Source organism: Ranitomeya imitator, chromosome 1 (assembly GCF_032444005.1).
Source record: "Ranitomeya imitator isolate aRanImi1 chromosome 1, aRanImi1.pri, whole genome shotgun sequence".
NCBI classification, from domain to species: domain Eukaryota; kingdom Metazoa; phylum Chordata; class Amphibia; order Anura; family Dendrobatidae; genus Ranitomeya; species Ranitomeya imitator.
In genome coordinates, this window is record NC_091282.1 from 942352812 (window position 1) to 942370975 (window position 18164).

General features: G+C 45.0%; 1 protein-coding gene across 5 annotated transcripts in view; it reads right to left on the minus strand.

Moving 5' to 3' along the window:
* Positions 1-18164, minus strand: part of EMCN (endomucin) — a 285813-nt gene that overhangs the window by 58159 nt on the left and 209490 nt on the right. For all 5 annotated transcript variants that reach the window (XM_069743637.1, XM_069743634.1, XM_069743636.1 and 2 more), the window contains 2 exons: positions 15824-15916; positions 776-844 (listed from right to left, as the gene is read on the minus strand). In XM_069743637.1, the coding sequence (XP_069599738.1) occupies positions 776-844; positions 15824-15916 (162 nt within the window). The remainder of the gene's footprint in view (positions 1-775; positions 845-15823; positions 15917-18164) is intronic.

Below are 18164 nucleotides of genomic sequence, written 5' to 3' on the forward strand. Positions count from 1 at the left end.
CCAACACCTGCCGCATACCCCTTGAGCCCGCTCCTGAAATCCGCTTCCAACTTGCACATATCTGGCAGCAGCTGGCACCATTTTCAAACTGATTTTTTTTAGTGAAGTTATGGATACCATCAAAAACAATAATTAAATGCACATTATGGATGTGATCATTGTGCAGCGCAGGCGTCAACCCCAGTGCCTTCCTGAAGAAGGGGATTTTTTAAAAATATATATATAATATTCATTATGTAAACTAGGGGGCAGGTCACTGAGGGATGAGTGACCTGTCAGAAGAAATACTGATGAATACCTAATCAGAGCACCATATGAAGCCCCCCCCCACAGGCCGCCCCGGAGCACCAGCATATCATTAACTCAAAATAAAGATTAAACACCAACCACAAGACGGATTTCAGCAACCAAGTTATCATTTTAATCAGCATAATGATGCCAACCTGACACTGTTTGTAGGAAAGTTAGCAAAGTCCTGGTGACAGATTTTCTTCAAAAGGTGTCAACCATTGAGGACTTTCAAATTGTAATATTTTTTCTACCCAGAATTCAGTTTCTACTTCAATAAATTGTGCCTACTGCAGTTTTACTAAATTAAAAGGAGAAGATCTAAATACAGTTCAGTAGAACTGTTGGGGTTTTAGATGTTGCAGGTATAACAGAAATGCCAAAAAGCAGTCATATGACAATGATGTGAAACTGACATTGTAATGGGGAGAAAAGAGTGGAAAACTATACAGTAATCTCATGAGTCTTTATGGATGAAAATATTTACCTTTTTTGCTATTTGATGGTGCTGGTGGTGCATCACCTTCTAGATCGTTTCCATCATCTTGTTTTGTACCTTATTAAGAATGCCAAAGTAAAAAAATATTACTTTTTGAAAGAACCGGTAACCTTTTAGAAATAATGGAAGCAAAATGGGCTAAAAAGGGTGGCTATAACATAATGTTAATCAAAAGGCAATCACAGAACATGCTGCCATAAAACCCAGTTTAGAGGCAACCCTGTGAATCAGTATGAGCATTCAGTGGTTGGCCTAATTATTTACTGCTCTGTTGCAGTCAACTGGCAATATTGGAGTTATTGGTGTGTGTGCAGCACAACATTTGCAATTGTAGTTTGTTTTGAATGTTATCATTAGGGATAAGCGGACCAATGGATGCTCGGGTTTGTTGGGGTTGACTGAACTGTAGTTCAAAGTTTTTTCAGCATTGGAACTTAACCCTGAACTCAAACCCAATAGAAGTCAATGGGGACCCAAACTTCAGTGCTTTAAAAAAGCTTTAAATTTGTCATAGTAAGGGTTACGAGGCTGCAAAAGGAAGCAAAATTGGGGTAAGAGCAGGACAATTGCCCTGCAAGCAAAATGTGGATAGTGAAATGACATAAAAGAACATAGGATAATAAAAAAATAATAATCTTGAACCAGGAGGAAATCCAACACCATTTTGGTGTTTTCTTTTACTTTTTTTGGCTTATTTTTGTTTTTGATAGGGAACTGAAAAATAAAATAAAATAAAATAAATCTACAACAAGGAAGCGGTTGTCCAAGTGGAGGAGGACGACATGGACATGGTGTTGTAGGTTGAAGATTCAAGGGAGGAGTAATCAAGAACTATTTTTGTGTTTTTTTAGGGAAATAACAGAACGTAGAATTAAAAAAAAAAATAACACTCTAGAACCACGAGGTGGAGATTCAAGTGGAGGAGGTGGTGGAGTATGTGAATTAGGTGGAGGTGAACGCGGCTGTCTAGGTGGAAGAGGCGGAGGAGAAGCTAGCCAACACTGTAAATTTGTTTGTTTTTTTTATTTGAGGAGGCCCCAAATAAAAAGCAAATGGAAAATAGAGTTGAACAATGGTTTGGTTCAGTTGGTATGGTTGTTTAGTAAGACAAATGTTTGGACATGTCCTGTGGGATCCACACCGGGCTCATTTTAATGAATGTTAGCTTTCCCACATTGGCGGTAGAAAGGTGGATGCACCTATCTGTGATCACACCCTCTGCTGTGCTAAACACATGTTTAGACAATACATCATCCAAAGAACAGGCCAGCACCTTCAGGGTATAAAGGGTAAGCTCAGGTCATGTGTCCAATTTTGAGATCCAAAAGCTAAATGGGGCAGACCCATCAGTTCGTATGTGGAAATATGTAGACAACTGTTGCCTCCTGCTAATACACACAGTATCAGATGGTGGTGCCAGATGTTGTGGTGTGCTGAGAAAGTTTTGCCAGATTTTGGCCATGCTAACCCTGCCTTCTGAGGTGGTGATGGTGCCCCAGATGTTTTTACACTGAGCCCCCACTGCCAGGTGGGAACGCCGTAAGTAGTGCCTCTACCAGTGTGTGCTTGTATTCAGGCATTTTGTGATCCCTGTTGTGAATTCTGTTGTCAAGCTCCCTCCAGTGGTCATGAATGGTACTTCGGCTGGTTCTGTCCATGGGCTTCCTCTGGTGGTTGTGAGTGGAGCTGCGGCTTCTGAGTTTCCTTCTACAGGTGACGAGGTTAATTCGTTAGCTGGCTGCTCTATTTAACTCCACTTAGATCATTGCTCCATGCCACCTGTCAATGTTCCAGTATTGGTCTAGCTCTCTCCTGGATCGTTCTTGTGACCTGTCTTCCCAGCTGAAGCTAAGTTACTGCTTGTTTTTCTCTGGTTTGCTATTTTTCTGTCCAGCTTGCTATTTTGATTTTTGTCTTGCTTGCTGGAAGCTCTGGGAGGCAGAGGGAGCGCCTCCGCACCGTGAGTCGGTGCGGAGGGTCTTTTTGCGCCCTCTGCGTGGTCTTTTTGTAGGTTTTTGTGCTGACCGCAAAGTTACCTTTCCTATCCTCTGTCTGTTCAGTAAGTCGGGCCTCACTGTGCTAAATCTATTTCATCTCTGTGTTTGTAATTTTCATCTTTACTCACAGTCAATATATGTGGGGGGCTGCCTTTTCCTTTGGGGAATTTCTCTGAGGCAAGGTAGGCTTTATTTTTCTATCTCTAGGGCTAGCAAGTTTCTTAGGCTGTGTCGAGTTGCATAGGGAGCGTTAGGAGCAATCCACAGCTATTTCTAGTGTGTGTGATAGGATTAGGGATTGCGGTCAGCAGAGTTCCCACGTCTCAGAGCTCGTCCTATATTATTAGTAACGATTAGGTCTTTCCGCGTGCTCTTACCCACTAGGTCCATTATTGTCCTTACCACCAGGTCATAACAGTACAGGTGGCCCAAAGTATTAATGCATCTCAATAGAGGGATAAGAGAACTTCTGAGACCATTTTTTTTTCTTTGCACTGTGTTTTGTTTCTCTTTTCCCCTAGACCTTTGGGTGGTTCAGGACACAGGTGTAGATATGGACATTCAAGGTCTGTCCTCTTGTGTGGATCATCTCACTGCAAGGGTACAAAACATTCAAGATTTTGTGGTTCAGAATCCTATGTTAGAGCCTAGAATTCCTATTCCTGACTTGTTTTCTGGGGATAGATCTAGGTTCTTGAATTTCAAAAATAATTGTAAACTGTTTCTAGCTTTGAAACCCCGCTCCTCTGGTGACCCCGCTCAACAAGTAAAAAATCATTATTTCTTTGTTACGTGGTGACCCTCAAGACTGGGCATTTTCTCTTGCGCCAGGAGATCCTGCATTGCGTGATGCTGATGCGTTTTTTCTGGCGCTTGGATTGCTTTATGATGAACCAAATTCAGTGGATCAGGCAGAGAAAATCTTGCTGGCTTTGTGTCAGGGTCAGGATGAAGCGGAGGTGTACTGTCAGAAGTTTAGAAAGTGGTCTGTGCTTACTCAGTGGAATGAATGTGCCCTGGCAGCAATTTTCAGAAAGGGTCTTTCTGAAGCCCTTAAGGATGTCATGGTGGGATTTCCTACGCCTGCTGGTCTGAATGGGTCTATGTCTTTGGCCATTCGGATCAATCGGCGCATGCGTGAGCGCAAAACTGTGCACCATCTGGCGGTGTTCTCTGAGCATAGGCCTGAGCCTATGCAGTGTGATAGAACTTTGACCAGAGCTGAAAGGCAAGAACACAGACGTCGGAATGGGCTGTGTTTTTACTGTGGTGAATCCACTCATGCTATCTCCGATTGTCCTAAGCGCACTAAGCGGTTCGCTAGGTCTGCTACCATTGGTACGGTACAGTCGAAATTTCTTTTGTCCGTTACTCTGATTTGCTCTTTGTCATCTTATTCTGTTATGGCATTTGTGGATTTAGGCGCTGCCCTGAATTTGATGGACTTGGAGTTTGCTAGGCGCTGTGGTTTTTTCTTGGAGCCCTTGCAGTATCCTATTCCATTGAAAGGAATTGATGCTACGCCTTTGGCCAAGAATAAACCTCAGTACTTGACCCAATTGACCATGTGCATGGCTCCTGCACATCAGGAGGATATTCGCTTTTTGGTGTTGCATAATCTGCATGATGTGGTCGTTTTGGGGTTGCCATGGCTACAGGTCCATAATCCAGTATTGGATTGGAAATCTATGTCTGTGTCCAGCTGGGGTTGTCAGGGGGTACATGGTGATGTTCCATTTTTGTCTATTTCGTCATCCACCCCTTCTGAAGTCCCGGAGTTTTTGTCGGATTACCGGGATGAGCCCAAATCCAGTGCCCTACCTCCTCATAGGGATTGCGATTGTGCTATCAATTTGATTCCTGGTAGTAAGTTTCCTAAGGGCCGACTGTTCAATTTATCTGTGCCAGAGCACGCCGCTATGCGGAGTTATATAAAGGAATCCTTGGAGAAGGGTCATATTCGCCCGTCGTCACCATTGGGAGCAGGGTTCTTTTTTGTGGCCAAGAAGGATGGTTCTTTGAGACCTTGTATTGATTACCGCCTTCTTAATAAGATCACAGTCAAATTTCAGTACCCTTTGCCGCTGCTGTCGGATTTATTTGCTCGGATTAAGGGGGCTAGTTGGTTCACCAAGATAGATCTTCGTGGTGCGTATAATCTTGTGCGTATTAAACAGGGCGATGAATGGAAAACAGCATTTAATACGCCCGAGGGCCATTTTGAGTACCTGGTTATGCCATTCGGGCTTTCCAATGCTCCATCAGTATTTCAGTCCTTTATGCATGACATCTTCCGAGAGTACCTGGATAAATTCCTGATTGTATATTTGGATGATATTTTGGTCTTCTCGGATGATTGGGAGTTTCACGTGAAGCAGGTCAGAATGGTGTTCCAGATCCTTCGTGCAAATTCTTTGTTTGTGAAGGGGTCAAAGTGTCTCTTTGGAGTTCAGAAGGTTTCATTTTTGGGTTTCATTTTTTCCCCTTCTACTATCGAGATGGACCCTGTTAAGGTCCAGGCCATTTATGATTGGACTCAGCCGACATCTGTGAAGAGTCTGCAAAAGTTCCTGGGCTTTGCTAATTTTTATCGTCGCTTCATCAGTAATTTTTCTAGTGTTGCTAAACCGTTGACTGATTTGGCCAAGAAGGGTGCTGATGTGGTCAATTGGTCTTCTGCGGCTGTGGAAGCTTTTCAGGAGTTGAAGCGTCGTTTTTCTTCTGCCCCTGTGTTGTGCCAGGCAGATGTTTCGCTTCCGTTTCAGGTCGAGGTTGATGCTTCTGAGATTGGAGCAGGGGCTGTTTTGTCGCAAAAATGTTCTGATGGCTCGTTGATGAAACCATGTGCCTTCTTTTCTAGAAAGTTTTCGCCTGCTGAGCGCAATTATGATGTTGGCAATCGAGAGTTGTTGTGTTGTGATAGGCAATTCAGTATCACAATGGGCATAGCGGTCAGAGCACATACAGTGATCTGACAATAACCCAAAATAATAGAACGAGCTCTGAGACGTGGGAACTCTGCAGACCGCAATCCCTAATCCTCTCCAAACAACACTAGAGGCAGCCGTGGATTGCGCCTAACTCTGCCTATGCAACTCGGCACAGCCTGAGAAACTAACTAGCCTGAAGATAGAAAATAAGCCTACCTTGCCTCAGAGAAATACCCCAAAGGAAAAGGCAGCCCCCCACATATAATGACTGTGAGTTAAGATGAAAAGACAAACGTAGGGATGAAATAGATTCAGCAAAGTGAGGCCCGACTTTCTTAACAGAGCGAGGATAGGAAAGATAACTTTGCGGTCTACACAAAACCCTAAAGAAAACCACGCAAAGGGGGCAAAAAGACCCTCCGTACCGAACTAACGGCACGGAGGTACACCCTTTGCGTCCCAGAGCTTCCAGCAAAACAATTAGACAAGCTGGACAGAAAAAATAGCAAACAAATAGCAAAGAAGAACTTAGCTATGCAGAGCAGCAGGCCACAGGAATGATCCAGGGAAAAACAAGTCCAACACTGGAACATTGACAGGAAGCAAGAATCAAAGCATTAGGTGGAGTTAAGTAGAGAAGCACCTAACGACCTCACCAGATCACCTGAGGGAGGAAACTCAGAAGCCGCAGTACCACTTTCCTCCACAAACGGAAGCTCCCAGAGAGAATCAGCCGAAGTACCACTTGTGACCACAGGAGGGAGCTCTGCCACAGAATTCACAACAGTACCCCCCCCTTGAGGAGGGGTCAACGAACCCTCACCAGAGCCCCCAGGCCGACCAGGATGAGCCACATGAAAGGCACGAACAACATCGGGAGCATGAACATCAGAGGCAAAAACCCAGGAATTATCTTCCTGAGCATAACCCTTCCATTTAACCAGATACTGGAGTTTCCGTCTTGAAACACGAGAATCCAAAATCTTCTCCACAATATACTCCAATTCCCCCTCCACCAAAACCAGGGCAGGAGGGTCAACAGATGGAACCATAGGTGCCACGTATCTCCGCAACAATGACCTATGGAATACGTTATGTATGGAAAAAGAATCTGGGAGGGTCAGACGAAAAGACACAGGATTAAGAACCTCAGAAATCCTATACGGACCAATAAAACGAGGTTTAAACTTAGGAGAGGAAACCTTCATAGGAATATGACGAGAAGATAACCAAACCAGATCCCCAACACGAAGTCGGGGACCCACACGGCATCTGCGATTAGCGAAACGTTGAGCCTTCTCCTGGGACAAGGTCAAATTGTCCACTACATGAGTCCAAATCTGCTGCAACCTGTCCACCACAGTATCCACACCAGGACAGTCCGAAGACTCAACCTGTCCTGAAGAGAAACGAGGATGGAACCCAGAATTGCAGAAAAATGGCGAAACCAAGGTAGCCGAGCTGGCCCGATTATTAAGGGCAAACTCAGCCAAAGGCAAAAAGGACACCCAGTCATCCTGATCGGCAGAAACAAAGCATCTCAGATAGGTTTCCAAGGTCTGATTGGTTCGTTCGGTCTGGCCATTAGTCTGAGGATGGAAAGCCGAGGAAAAAGACAAGTCAATGCCCATCCTACCACAAAAGGCTCGTCAAAACCTCGAAACAAACTGGGAACCTCTGTCAGAAACGATATTCTCTGGAATGCCATGCAAACGAACCACATGCTGGAAGAACAATGGCACCAAATCAGAGGAGGAAGGCAATTTAGACAAGGGTACCAGATGGACCATCTTAGAAAAGCGATCACAGACCACCCAAATGACTGACATCTTTTGAGAAACGGGAAGATCTGAAATAAAATCCATAGAGATATGTGTCCAAGGCCTCTTCGGGACCGGCAAGGGCAAAAGCAACCCACTGGCACGAGAACAGCAGGGCTTAGCCCGAGCACAAATCCCACAGGACTGCACAAAAGTACGCACATCCCGCGACAGAGATGGCCACCAAAAGGATCTAGCCACTAACTCTCTGGTACCAAAGATTCCAGGATGACCAGCCAACACCGAACAATGAACCTCAGAGATAACTTTATTCATCCACCTATCAGGGACAAACAGTTTCTCCGCTGGACAACGATCAGGTTTATTAGCCTGAAATTTTTGCAGCACCCGCCGCAAATCAGGGGAGATGGCAGACACAATTACTCCTTCCTTGAGGATACCCGCCGGCTCAGATAAACCCGGAGAGTCAGGCACAAAACTCCTTGACAGAGCATCCGCCTTCACATTTTTAGAGCCCGGAAGGTACGAAATCACAAAATCAAAACGGGCAAAAAACAGCGACCAACGAGCCTGTCTAGGATTCAAACGCTTAGCAGACTCGAGATAAGTCAAGTTCTTATGATCAGTCAATACCACCACGCGATGCTTAGCTCCTTCAAGCCAATGACGCCACTCCTCAAATGCCCACTTCATGGCCAGCAACTCTCGGTTGCCCACATCATAATTTCACTCAGCAGGCGAAAACTTCCTGGAAAAAAAAGCGCATGGTTTCATCACTGAGCAATCAGAACCTCTCTGCGACAAAACAGCCCCTGCTCCAATCTCAGAAGCATCAACCTCGACCTGGAACGGAAGAGAAACATCTGGTTGACACAACACAGGGGCAGAAGAAAAACGACGCTTCAACTCTTGAAAAGCTTCCACAGCAGCAGAAGACGAATTGACCAAATCAGCACCCTTCTTGGTCAAATCGGTCAATGGTTTGGCAATACTAGAAAAATTGCAGATGAAGCGACGATAAAAATTAGCAAAGCCCAGGAACTTTTGCAGACTTTTCAGAGATGTCGGCTGAGTCCAATCATGGATGGCTTGGACCTTAACAGGATCCATCTCGATAGTAGAAGGGGAAAAGATGAACCCCAAAAATGAAACCTTCTGCACACCAAAGAGACACTTTGATCCCTTCACAAACAAAGAATTAGCACGCAGGACCTGAAAAACCGTTCTGACCTGCTTCACATGAGACTCCCAATCATCCGAGAAGATCAAAATGTCATCCAAGTACACAATCAGGAATTTATCCAGGTACTCTCGGAAGATGTCATGCATAAAGGACTGAAACACTGATGGAGCATTGGCAAGTCCGAATGGCATCACTAGATACTCAAAATGACCCTCGGGCGTATTAAATGCAGTTTTCCATTCATCGCCTCGCCTGATTCGCACCAGATTATACGCACCACGAAGATCTATCTTGGTGAACCAACTAGCCCCCTTAATCCGAGCAAACAAATCAGATAACAATGGCAAGGGGTACTGAAATTTAACTGTGATCTTATTAAGAAGGCGGTAATCTATACAAGGTCTCAGCGAACCATCCTTCTTGGCTACAAAAAAGAACCCTGCTCCTAATGGCGACGATGACGGGCGAATATGCCCCTTCTCCAGGGATTCCTTCACATAACTGCGCATAGCGGTGTGCTCAGGCACGGATAAATTAAACAGTCGACCCTTTGGGAATTTACTACCAGGAATCAAATTGATAGCACAATCACAATCCCTATGCTGAGGTAGGGCATCGGACTTGGGCTCATCAAATACATCCCGGTAATCAGACAAGAACTCTGGAACCTCAGAAGGGGTGGATGACGAAATTGACAGAAATGGAACATCACCATGTATCCCCTGACAACCCCAGCTGGACACCGACATGGATTTCCAATCCAATACTGGATTATGGGCTTGTAGCCATGGCAACCCCAACACGACCACATCATGCAGATAATGCAACACCAGAAAGCGAATAACCTCCTGATGTGCAGGAGTCATGCACATGGTCAGCTGGGTCCAGTATTGAGGCTTATTCTTGGCCAAAGGCGTAGCATCAATTCCTCTCAATGGAATAGGACACTGCAAGGGCTCCAAGAAAAACCCACAACGCTTAGCATATTCCAAGTCCATCAAATTCAGGGCAGCGCCTGAATCCACAAACGCCATGACAGAATACGATGACAAAGAGCAGATCAAGGTAACGGACAGAAGAAATTTTGACTGTACTGTACCAATGGTGGCAGACCTAGCGAACCGCTTAGTGCGCTTAGGACAATCAGAGATAGCATGAGTGGATTCACCACAGTAGAAACACAGCCCATTCAGACGTCTGTGTTCTTGCCGTTCAACTCTGGTCATAGTCCTATCGCACTGCATAGACTTAGGTTTAATCTCAGGTAATACCGCCAAATGGTGCACAGATTTACGCTCACGCAAGCGTCGACCGATCTGAATGTCCAAAGACATAGACTCATTCAAACCAGCAGGCATAGGAAATCCCACCATGACATCCTTAAGGGCTTCAGAGAGACCCTTTCTGAATATAGCTGCCAGCGCAGATTCATTCCATTGAGTGAGAACGGACCACTTTCTAAATTTCTGACAATATACCTCTATCTCATCCTGAGCCTGACAAAGAGCCAGCAAATTTTTTTCTGCCTGATCCACTGAATTAGGCTCATCGTACAGCAATCCAAGCGCCAGGAAAAACGCATCGATATTACTTAATGCAGGATCTCCTGACGCAAGAGAAAATGCCCAGTCCTGAGGGTCGCCACGCAAAAAAGAAATGACGATCCTAACCTGTTGAACTGGGTCACCAGAGGAGCGAGGTTTCAAAGCCAGAAAAAGTTTACAATTATTTTTGAAACTCAGAAATTTAGTTCTATCTCCAAAAAACAAATCTGGAATAGGAATTCTCGGTTCTAACAAAGAATTCTGAACCACAAAATCTTGAATATTTTGAACTGTTGCCGTGAGCTGATCCACACATGAAGACAGACCTTTAATGTCCATTGCTACACCTGTGTCCTGAACCACCCAAATGTCTAGGGGAAAAAAAAGGCAAAACACAGTGCAAAGAAAAAAAAATGGTCTCAGAACTTCTTTTTTCCCTCTATTGAGAATCATTAGCACTTTGGGCTTCCTGTACTGTTGAAATAGGCAATTCAGTATCACAATGGACATAGCGGTCAGAGCACATACAGTGATCTGACAATAACCCAAAATAATAGAATGAGCTCTGAGACGTGGGAACTCTGCAGACCGCAATCCCTAATCCTCTCCAAACAACACTAGAGGCAGCCGTGGATTGCGCCTAACTCTGCCTATGCAACTCGGCACAGCCTGAGAAACTAACTAGCCTGAAGATAGAAAATAAGCCTACCTTGCCTCAGAGAAATACCCCAAAGGAAAAGGCAGCCCCCCACATATAATGACTGTGAGTTAAGATGAAAAGACAAACGTAGGGATGAAATAGATTCAGCAAAGTGAGGCCCGACTTTCTTAACAGAGCGAGGATAGGAAAGATAACTTTGCGGTCTACACAAAACCCTAAAGAAAACCACGCAAAGGGGGCAAAAAGACCCTCCGTACCGAACTAACGGCACGGAGGTACACCCTTTGCGTCCCAGAGCTTCCAGCAAAACAATTAGACAAGCTGGACAGAAAAAATAGCAAACAAATAGCAAAGAAGAACTTAGCTATGCAGAGCAGCAGGCCACAGGAATGATCCAGGGAAAAACAAGTCCAACACTGGAACATTGACAGGAAGCATGAATCAAAGCATTAGGTGGAGTTAAGTAGAGAAGCACCTAACGACCTCACCAGATCACCTGAGGGAGGAAACTAAGAAGCCGCAGTACCACTCTTCTCCACAAACGGAAGCTCCCAGAGAGAATCAGCCGAAGTACCACTTGTGACCACAGGAGGGAGCTCTGCCACAGAATTCACAACAGTGTTGGCCATGAAGTGGTCATTCGAGGAGTGGCGTCATTGGCTTGAAGGAGCCAAGCATCGCGTGGTGGTCTTGACGGATCACAAGAATTTGACTTATCTCGAGTCTGCCAAACGGTTGAATCCTAGACAGGCTCGTTGGTCGCTATTTTTCTCCTGTTTTGATTTTGTGGTTTCGTACCTTCCAGGCTCTAAGAATGTGAAGGCTGATGCCCTGTCAAGGAGTTTTGGACTAGTAGAGTTATCTCTGAGGTTCATTGTTCGGTGTTGGCTGGTCATCCTGGAATCTTTGGTACCAGAGATTTGGTGTCTAGATCCTTTTGGTGGCCTTCTTTGTCGCGGGATGTGCGTTCTTTTGTGCAGTCCTGTGGGACTTGTGCTCGGGCTAAGCCCTGCTGTTCTCGTGCCAGTGGGTTGCTTTTGCCCTTGCCGGTCCCGAAGAGGCCCTGGACGCATATCTCTATGGATTTTATTTCGGATCTCCCTGTCTCTCAAAAGATGTCGGTCATTTGGGTGGTTTGTGATCGCTTCTCTAAGATGTCCATTTGGTACCCTTGTCTAAATTGCCTTCCTCCTCTGATTTGGTGCCATTGTTTTTCCAGCATGTGGTTCGTTTACATGGCATTCCGGAGAACATCGTTTCGGACAGAGGTTCCCAGTTTGCTTCGAGGTTTTGGCGAGCCTTTTGTGCTAGGATGGGCATTGATTTGTCTTTTTCCTCGGCTTTCCATCCTCAGACTAATGGCCAAACCGAATGAACTAATCAGACTTTGGAAACATATCTGAGATGCTTTGTTTCTGCTGATCAGGATGATTGGGTGTCCTTTTTTCCTTTGGCTGAGTTCGCCCTTAATAATCGGGCCAGCTCGGCTACTTTGGTTTCACCGTTTTTCTGCAATTCTGGTTTCCATCCTCGTTTCTCTTCAGGGCAGGTTGAGTCTTCGGACTGTCCTGGTGTAGATACTGTGGTGGATAGGTTGCAGCAGATTTGGACTCATGTGGTGGACAATTTGACATTGTCCCAGGAGAAGGCTCAACGTTTCGCTAACCGCCGGCGCTGTGTGGGTCCCCGACTTCGTGTTGGGGATTTGGTTTGGTTGTCGTCTCGTTATGTTCCTATGAAGGTTTCCTCTCCTAAGTTTAAGCCTCGTTTCATTGGTCCGTATAAGATTTCTGAGGTTCTCAATCCTGTGTCGTTTCGTTTGACCCTTCCAGCTTCTTTTGCCATCCATAATGTATTCCATAGGTCATTGTTGCGGAGATACGTGGCGCCTGTGGTTCCATCCGTTGATCCTCCTGCCCCGGTGTTGGTTGAGGGGGAGTTGGAGTATGTGGTGGAGAAGATTTTGGATTCTCGTATTTCGAGACGGAAACTCCAGTACCTGGTCAAGTGGAAGGGTTATGGTCAGGAAGATAATTCCTGGGTCTTTGCCTCCGATGTTCATGCTGCCGATCTGGTTCGTGCCTTTCATTTGGCTCGTCGTGGTCGGCCTGGGGGCTCTGGTGAGGGTTTGGTGACCCCTCCTCAAGGGGGGGGTACTGTTGTGAATTCTGTTGTCAAGCTCCTTCCAGTGGTCATGAATGGTACTTCGGCTGGTTCTGTCCATGGGCTTCCTCTGGTGGTTGTGAGTGGAGCTGCGGCTTCTGAGTTTCCTTCTACAGGTGACGAGGTTAATTCGTTAGCTGGCTGCTCTATTTAACTCCACTTAGATCATTGCTCCATGCCACCTGTCAATGTTCCAGTATTGGTCTAGCTCTCTCCTGGATCGTTCTTGTGACCTGTCTTCCCAGCTGAAGCTAAGTTACTGCTTGTTTTTCTCTGGTTTGCTATTTTTCTGTCCAGCTTGCTATTTTGATTTTTGCCTTGGTTGCTGGAAGCTCTGGGACGCAGAAGGAACGCCTCCGCACCGTGAGTCGGTGCGGAGGGTCTTTTTGCGCCCTCTGCGTGGTCTTTTTGTAGGTTTTTGTGCTGACCGCAAAGTTACCTTTCCTATCCTCTGTCTGTTCAGTAAGTCGGGCCTCACTGTGCTTAATCTATTTCATCTCTGTGTTTGTAATTTTCATCTTTACTCACAGTCAATATATGTGGGGGGCTGCCTTTTCCTTTGGGGAATTTCTCTGAGGCAAGGTAGGCTTTATTTTTCTATCTCTAGGGCTAGCAAGTTTCTTAGGCTGTGTCGAGTTGCATAGGGAGCGTTAGGAGCAATCCACGGCTATTTCTAGTGTGTGTGATAGGATTAGGGATTGCGGTCAGCAGAGTTCCCACGTCTCAGAGCTCATCCTATATTATTAGTAACGATTAGGTCTTTCCGTGTGCTCTTACCCACTAGGTCCATTATTGTCCTTATCACCAGGTCATAACAGATCCCACTCCAGTGATGCAAGTAATGATGGTATGTTGTCCTTGTTGCAGGGATCCATCTACTTCTGGGGCAGGGCCAGATGGATGGGACATGGAACCCCAGCCAGCTGACTCATCAAAAAGTATAAGAGACTGCTGCACGACTTGGGGCTCAGACTGCTTGACTGATTTGCAATGAGGTGAGGTAAAAGCCGAATGCCCATGGTCCTCAGATGCCAACGCTGCACTTTCTGCAGGGGTCTGGGTGGAAGATAATACAAAGGAATTGGATGCACTATCAGCAATCCAATCTAGCAATGCTTCAATGTTTTCTGGCCTCACAATTCATTTAGCGGTCCTTGACCCTATGAAATGTCACAGAACATCCTATCACCTCCGTGCCACAGAGGAAGGTGTTGCTTTTGGGCATGTAGTAGGCACAGAATGACCCGATCCTTTCCTGGCAGCAGATACAACACCAAAAACCCCACGGCCATGTCCACGTCTTCTGTTTGGTGTGGTTTTTACTTACATTACTCCAGCAGATATGGGTGCAGAGTAGAACAATTTGCTTTTATGCAGATGACTCCCACAGATGCAGGTGCAGAGTAGAGCAATTTGATTTTATGCACACTGCTCCCACAGACACACGTTTAGAGTAGAACAATTTGTTTTTATTCACACTACTCCCACAGACACTGGCGCAGAGTAGAAAAAATTGGTTAAGCACACTATTTCTACACACACGTGTGCAGAGGAGAAAAAAAATGGTTAGGCAAATTACTCCCACAGACGTGTGCAAAGTAGAACAGTTTGTTTTTACGCACACTATTACCACAGGCACAGGTGTAAAGTAGAGCAATTTGTTTTTACGCACACTACTCCCACAAGCCCAGGTGTAGAGTAGAGCAATTTTTTTTACGCACACTACTCCCAGAGACACAGGTGCAGAGTAGAAAAAATTGGTTAGGTACAGTACTCTCACAGACATGCGTGCAGAGTATAAAAATTGGTTAAGAACACTATTCCCACAGACATGAGAGCAGAGTACACACAGAGAGGCTTCTTTGAAAACTGCGCACACACAAAACCTAAAACTGTCCTTCACTCCTGCTGCATCCTATGCTAAGCGGAGCAGATTGGAGGCGGCACACATGATCCGCCATTTATACAGTCCGGGTCACGTAGTGCACTGGCTAGTCACAGCTATGCCAATACTTGATGTGACTGTGATGACTCCGTAGGTTACCAGAGCCTAAAAGCTTGTTGATTGGCTGTACTGCTGCCTTTCAACAAACTTTATCCAGCATCCAATCATAAACATTAAACCGAACTCTTAAAAAGTGCGTGTTCGGGGTTCGGTATCAGAAACTATGGGTTCGCTCATCTCTAGTTATCATCATTTTAAATAGAAATAGAATAGAGCAAAAAAAATTTGCAGTACCCATTTTTGACCCCTGGAGTGGTCCTCTGTTGTAGATGGACTTCACTTTTGCAGTCCGCATCCTCGTCCTGTGATCTTCTGGGAATCTCTGTCACTTCTTAGGCTATGCAATGCAATGACTATGGGTCCAATTTTTCCGCTCATCTCCATTTTTCAACTATTTCACCTGTTGTTGGCAGGGCAGAAGAGATAGTGCTATATGTTCTCCTATTTGCTTCCAACTTTTATTAAAGGGGATTTCTGGGCTTCAGCTAAATTTTTGTACTCACTCTATGTAACTGCAAATTGCCGAATCCTGACAGTGTGCAAAATGCGCACCGTCAAGATTTTTTTTTCCAATTCAAGCGGGCAATCACATGATTGCCAGTATGCATACTTCTCATAGCTTTTGTGGGTGCTGTAAAATGCAACTTAAAATTTGCACAAAAGATGCAGCAAAAATGAAACGTGTGAACATAGCCATTGGTTGTACTGACTTCCTGGTACATTCTACAATATGACCTGGAGAGATTAATTTTCATGGAGCACAATAGCTTACCTTTTCGTTCTGTTGGTAGGTTATCAGAAGAAACGTCTGGACTTTGAAAATTATGGTCCTGGCCAGCGGTAGAGTTATTGTCCATCTTTTCATCTGAAAAGCACATCAAGAAGAAATTAATTTATGAATAAATTTACTTTATGAACACATTGAACATCGAGATTTGATGTATTACTATATACTGTCTACATATACAAGCACAGAATGAGAGATGAGCAAATATGTTGGGAAAACGATCTCCAAACATAAATTCAGCATGAATTTGGTATATTCAGATTCGTGATCGGTAACACGAGCACTTTTCTTAAAAATGTAAAAAGTCGGTACCATTTGGTAAAAGATAGAATAAAAGCCAGCAATTCAGGTGCCGCGATAAGTAAAATCACAGAGTGACTGGTTAGAATAGACTAGATAGAATAGATATATTATTATTATCATACATTTTTATAGCGCCATTTATTCCATGGCACTTTACATGTGAACGGGGCAAATTTACACAAGTACAATAAACATGAGTAAAACAAGGCACACACAAGTACAGGAGGAGAGAGGACCCTGCCCGTGAGGGCTCACAGTCTACAGGGGATGGGTGAGGATACACTAGGAGAGGGTAGAGCTGGTCATGCGGACGTTCAGTAGACTGAGGATCACTGCAGGTTGTAGGTTTGTCGAAAGAGGTGGGTCTTCAGGTTCCTTTTGAAGGTTTCTGTGGTAGGTGAAAGCCTGATGTTTTGGGGTAGAGAGTTCCAGAGTATAGCGGAAGCACGGGAGAAGTCTTGGATGCAGTTGTGGGAGGAAGAGATGAGAGAGGAGTAGAGAAGGAGATCATGAGACGATAAAAGATTGCGTGTAGGTAGGTACCAGGAGACCATGTCACAGATGTATGGAGGAGTCTGGTTGTGAATGGCTTTGTGTGTCATTGTTAGTGTTTTGGACTGTAGCCTCTGGGCCATAGGAAGCCAATGAATACAGTATATAGATGTCAGTGATACACACACATATATATGTATTTACAGTGGGGCAAAAAAGTATTTAGTCAGTCAGCAATAGTGCAAGTTCCACCACTTAAAAAGATGAGAGGCGTCTGTAATTTACATCATAGGTAGACCTCAACTATGGGAGACAAACTGAGAAAAAAAAATCCAGAAAATCACATTGTCTGTTTTTTTAACATTTTATTTGCATATTATGGTGGAAAATAAGTATTTAGTCAGAAACAAACAATCATGCTTTCTGGCTCTCACAGACCTGTAACTTCTTCTTTAAGAGTCTCCTCTTTCCTCCACTCATTACCTGTAGTAATGGCACCTGTTTAAACTTGTTATCAGTATAAAAAGACACCTGTGCACACCCTCAAACAGTCTGACTCCAAACTCCACTATGGTGAAGACCAAAGAGCTGTCAAAGGACACCAGAAACAAAATTGTAGCCCTGCACCAGGCTGGGAAGACTGAATCTGCAATAGCCAACCAGCTTGGAGTGAAGAAATCAACAGTGGGAGCAATAATTAGAAAATGGAAGACATACAAGACCACTGATAATCTCCCTCGATCTGGGGCTCCACGCAAAATCCCACCCCGTGGGGTCAGAATGATCACAAGAACGGTGAGCAAAAATCCCAGAACCACGCGGGGGGACCTAGTGAATGAACTGCAGAGAGCTGGGACCAATGTAACAAGGCCTACCATAAGTAACACACTACGCCACCATGGACTCAGATCCTGCAGTGCCAGACGTGTCCCACTGCTTAAGCCAGTACATGTCCGGGCCCGTCTGAAGTTTGCTAGAGAGCATTTGGATGATCCAGAGGAGTTTTGGGAGAATGTCCTATGGTCTGATGAAACCAAACTGGAACTGTTTGGTAGAAACACAACTTGTCGTGTTTGGAGGAAAAAGAATACTGAGTTGCATCCATCAAACACCATATCTACTGTAAAGTATGGTGGTGGAAACATCATGCTTTGGGGCTGTTTCTCTGCAAAGGGGCCAGGACGACTGATCCGGGTACATGAAAGAATGAATGGGGCCATGTATCGTGAGATTTTGAGTGCAAACCTCCTTCCATCAGCAAGGGCATTGAAGATGAAACGTAGCTGGGTCTTTCAACATGACAATGATCCAAAGCACACCGCCAGGGCAACGAAGGAGTGGCTTCGTAAGAAGCATTTCAAGGTCCTGGAGTGGCCTAGCCAGTCTCCAGATCTCAACCCTATAGAAAACCTTTGGAGGGAGTTGAAAGTCCGTGTTGCCAAGCGAAAAGCCAAAAACATCACTGCTTTAGAGGAGATCTGCATGGAGGAATGGGCCAACATACCAACAACAGTGTGTGGCAACCTTGTGA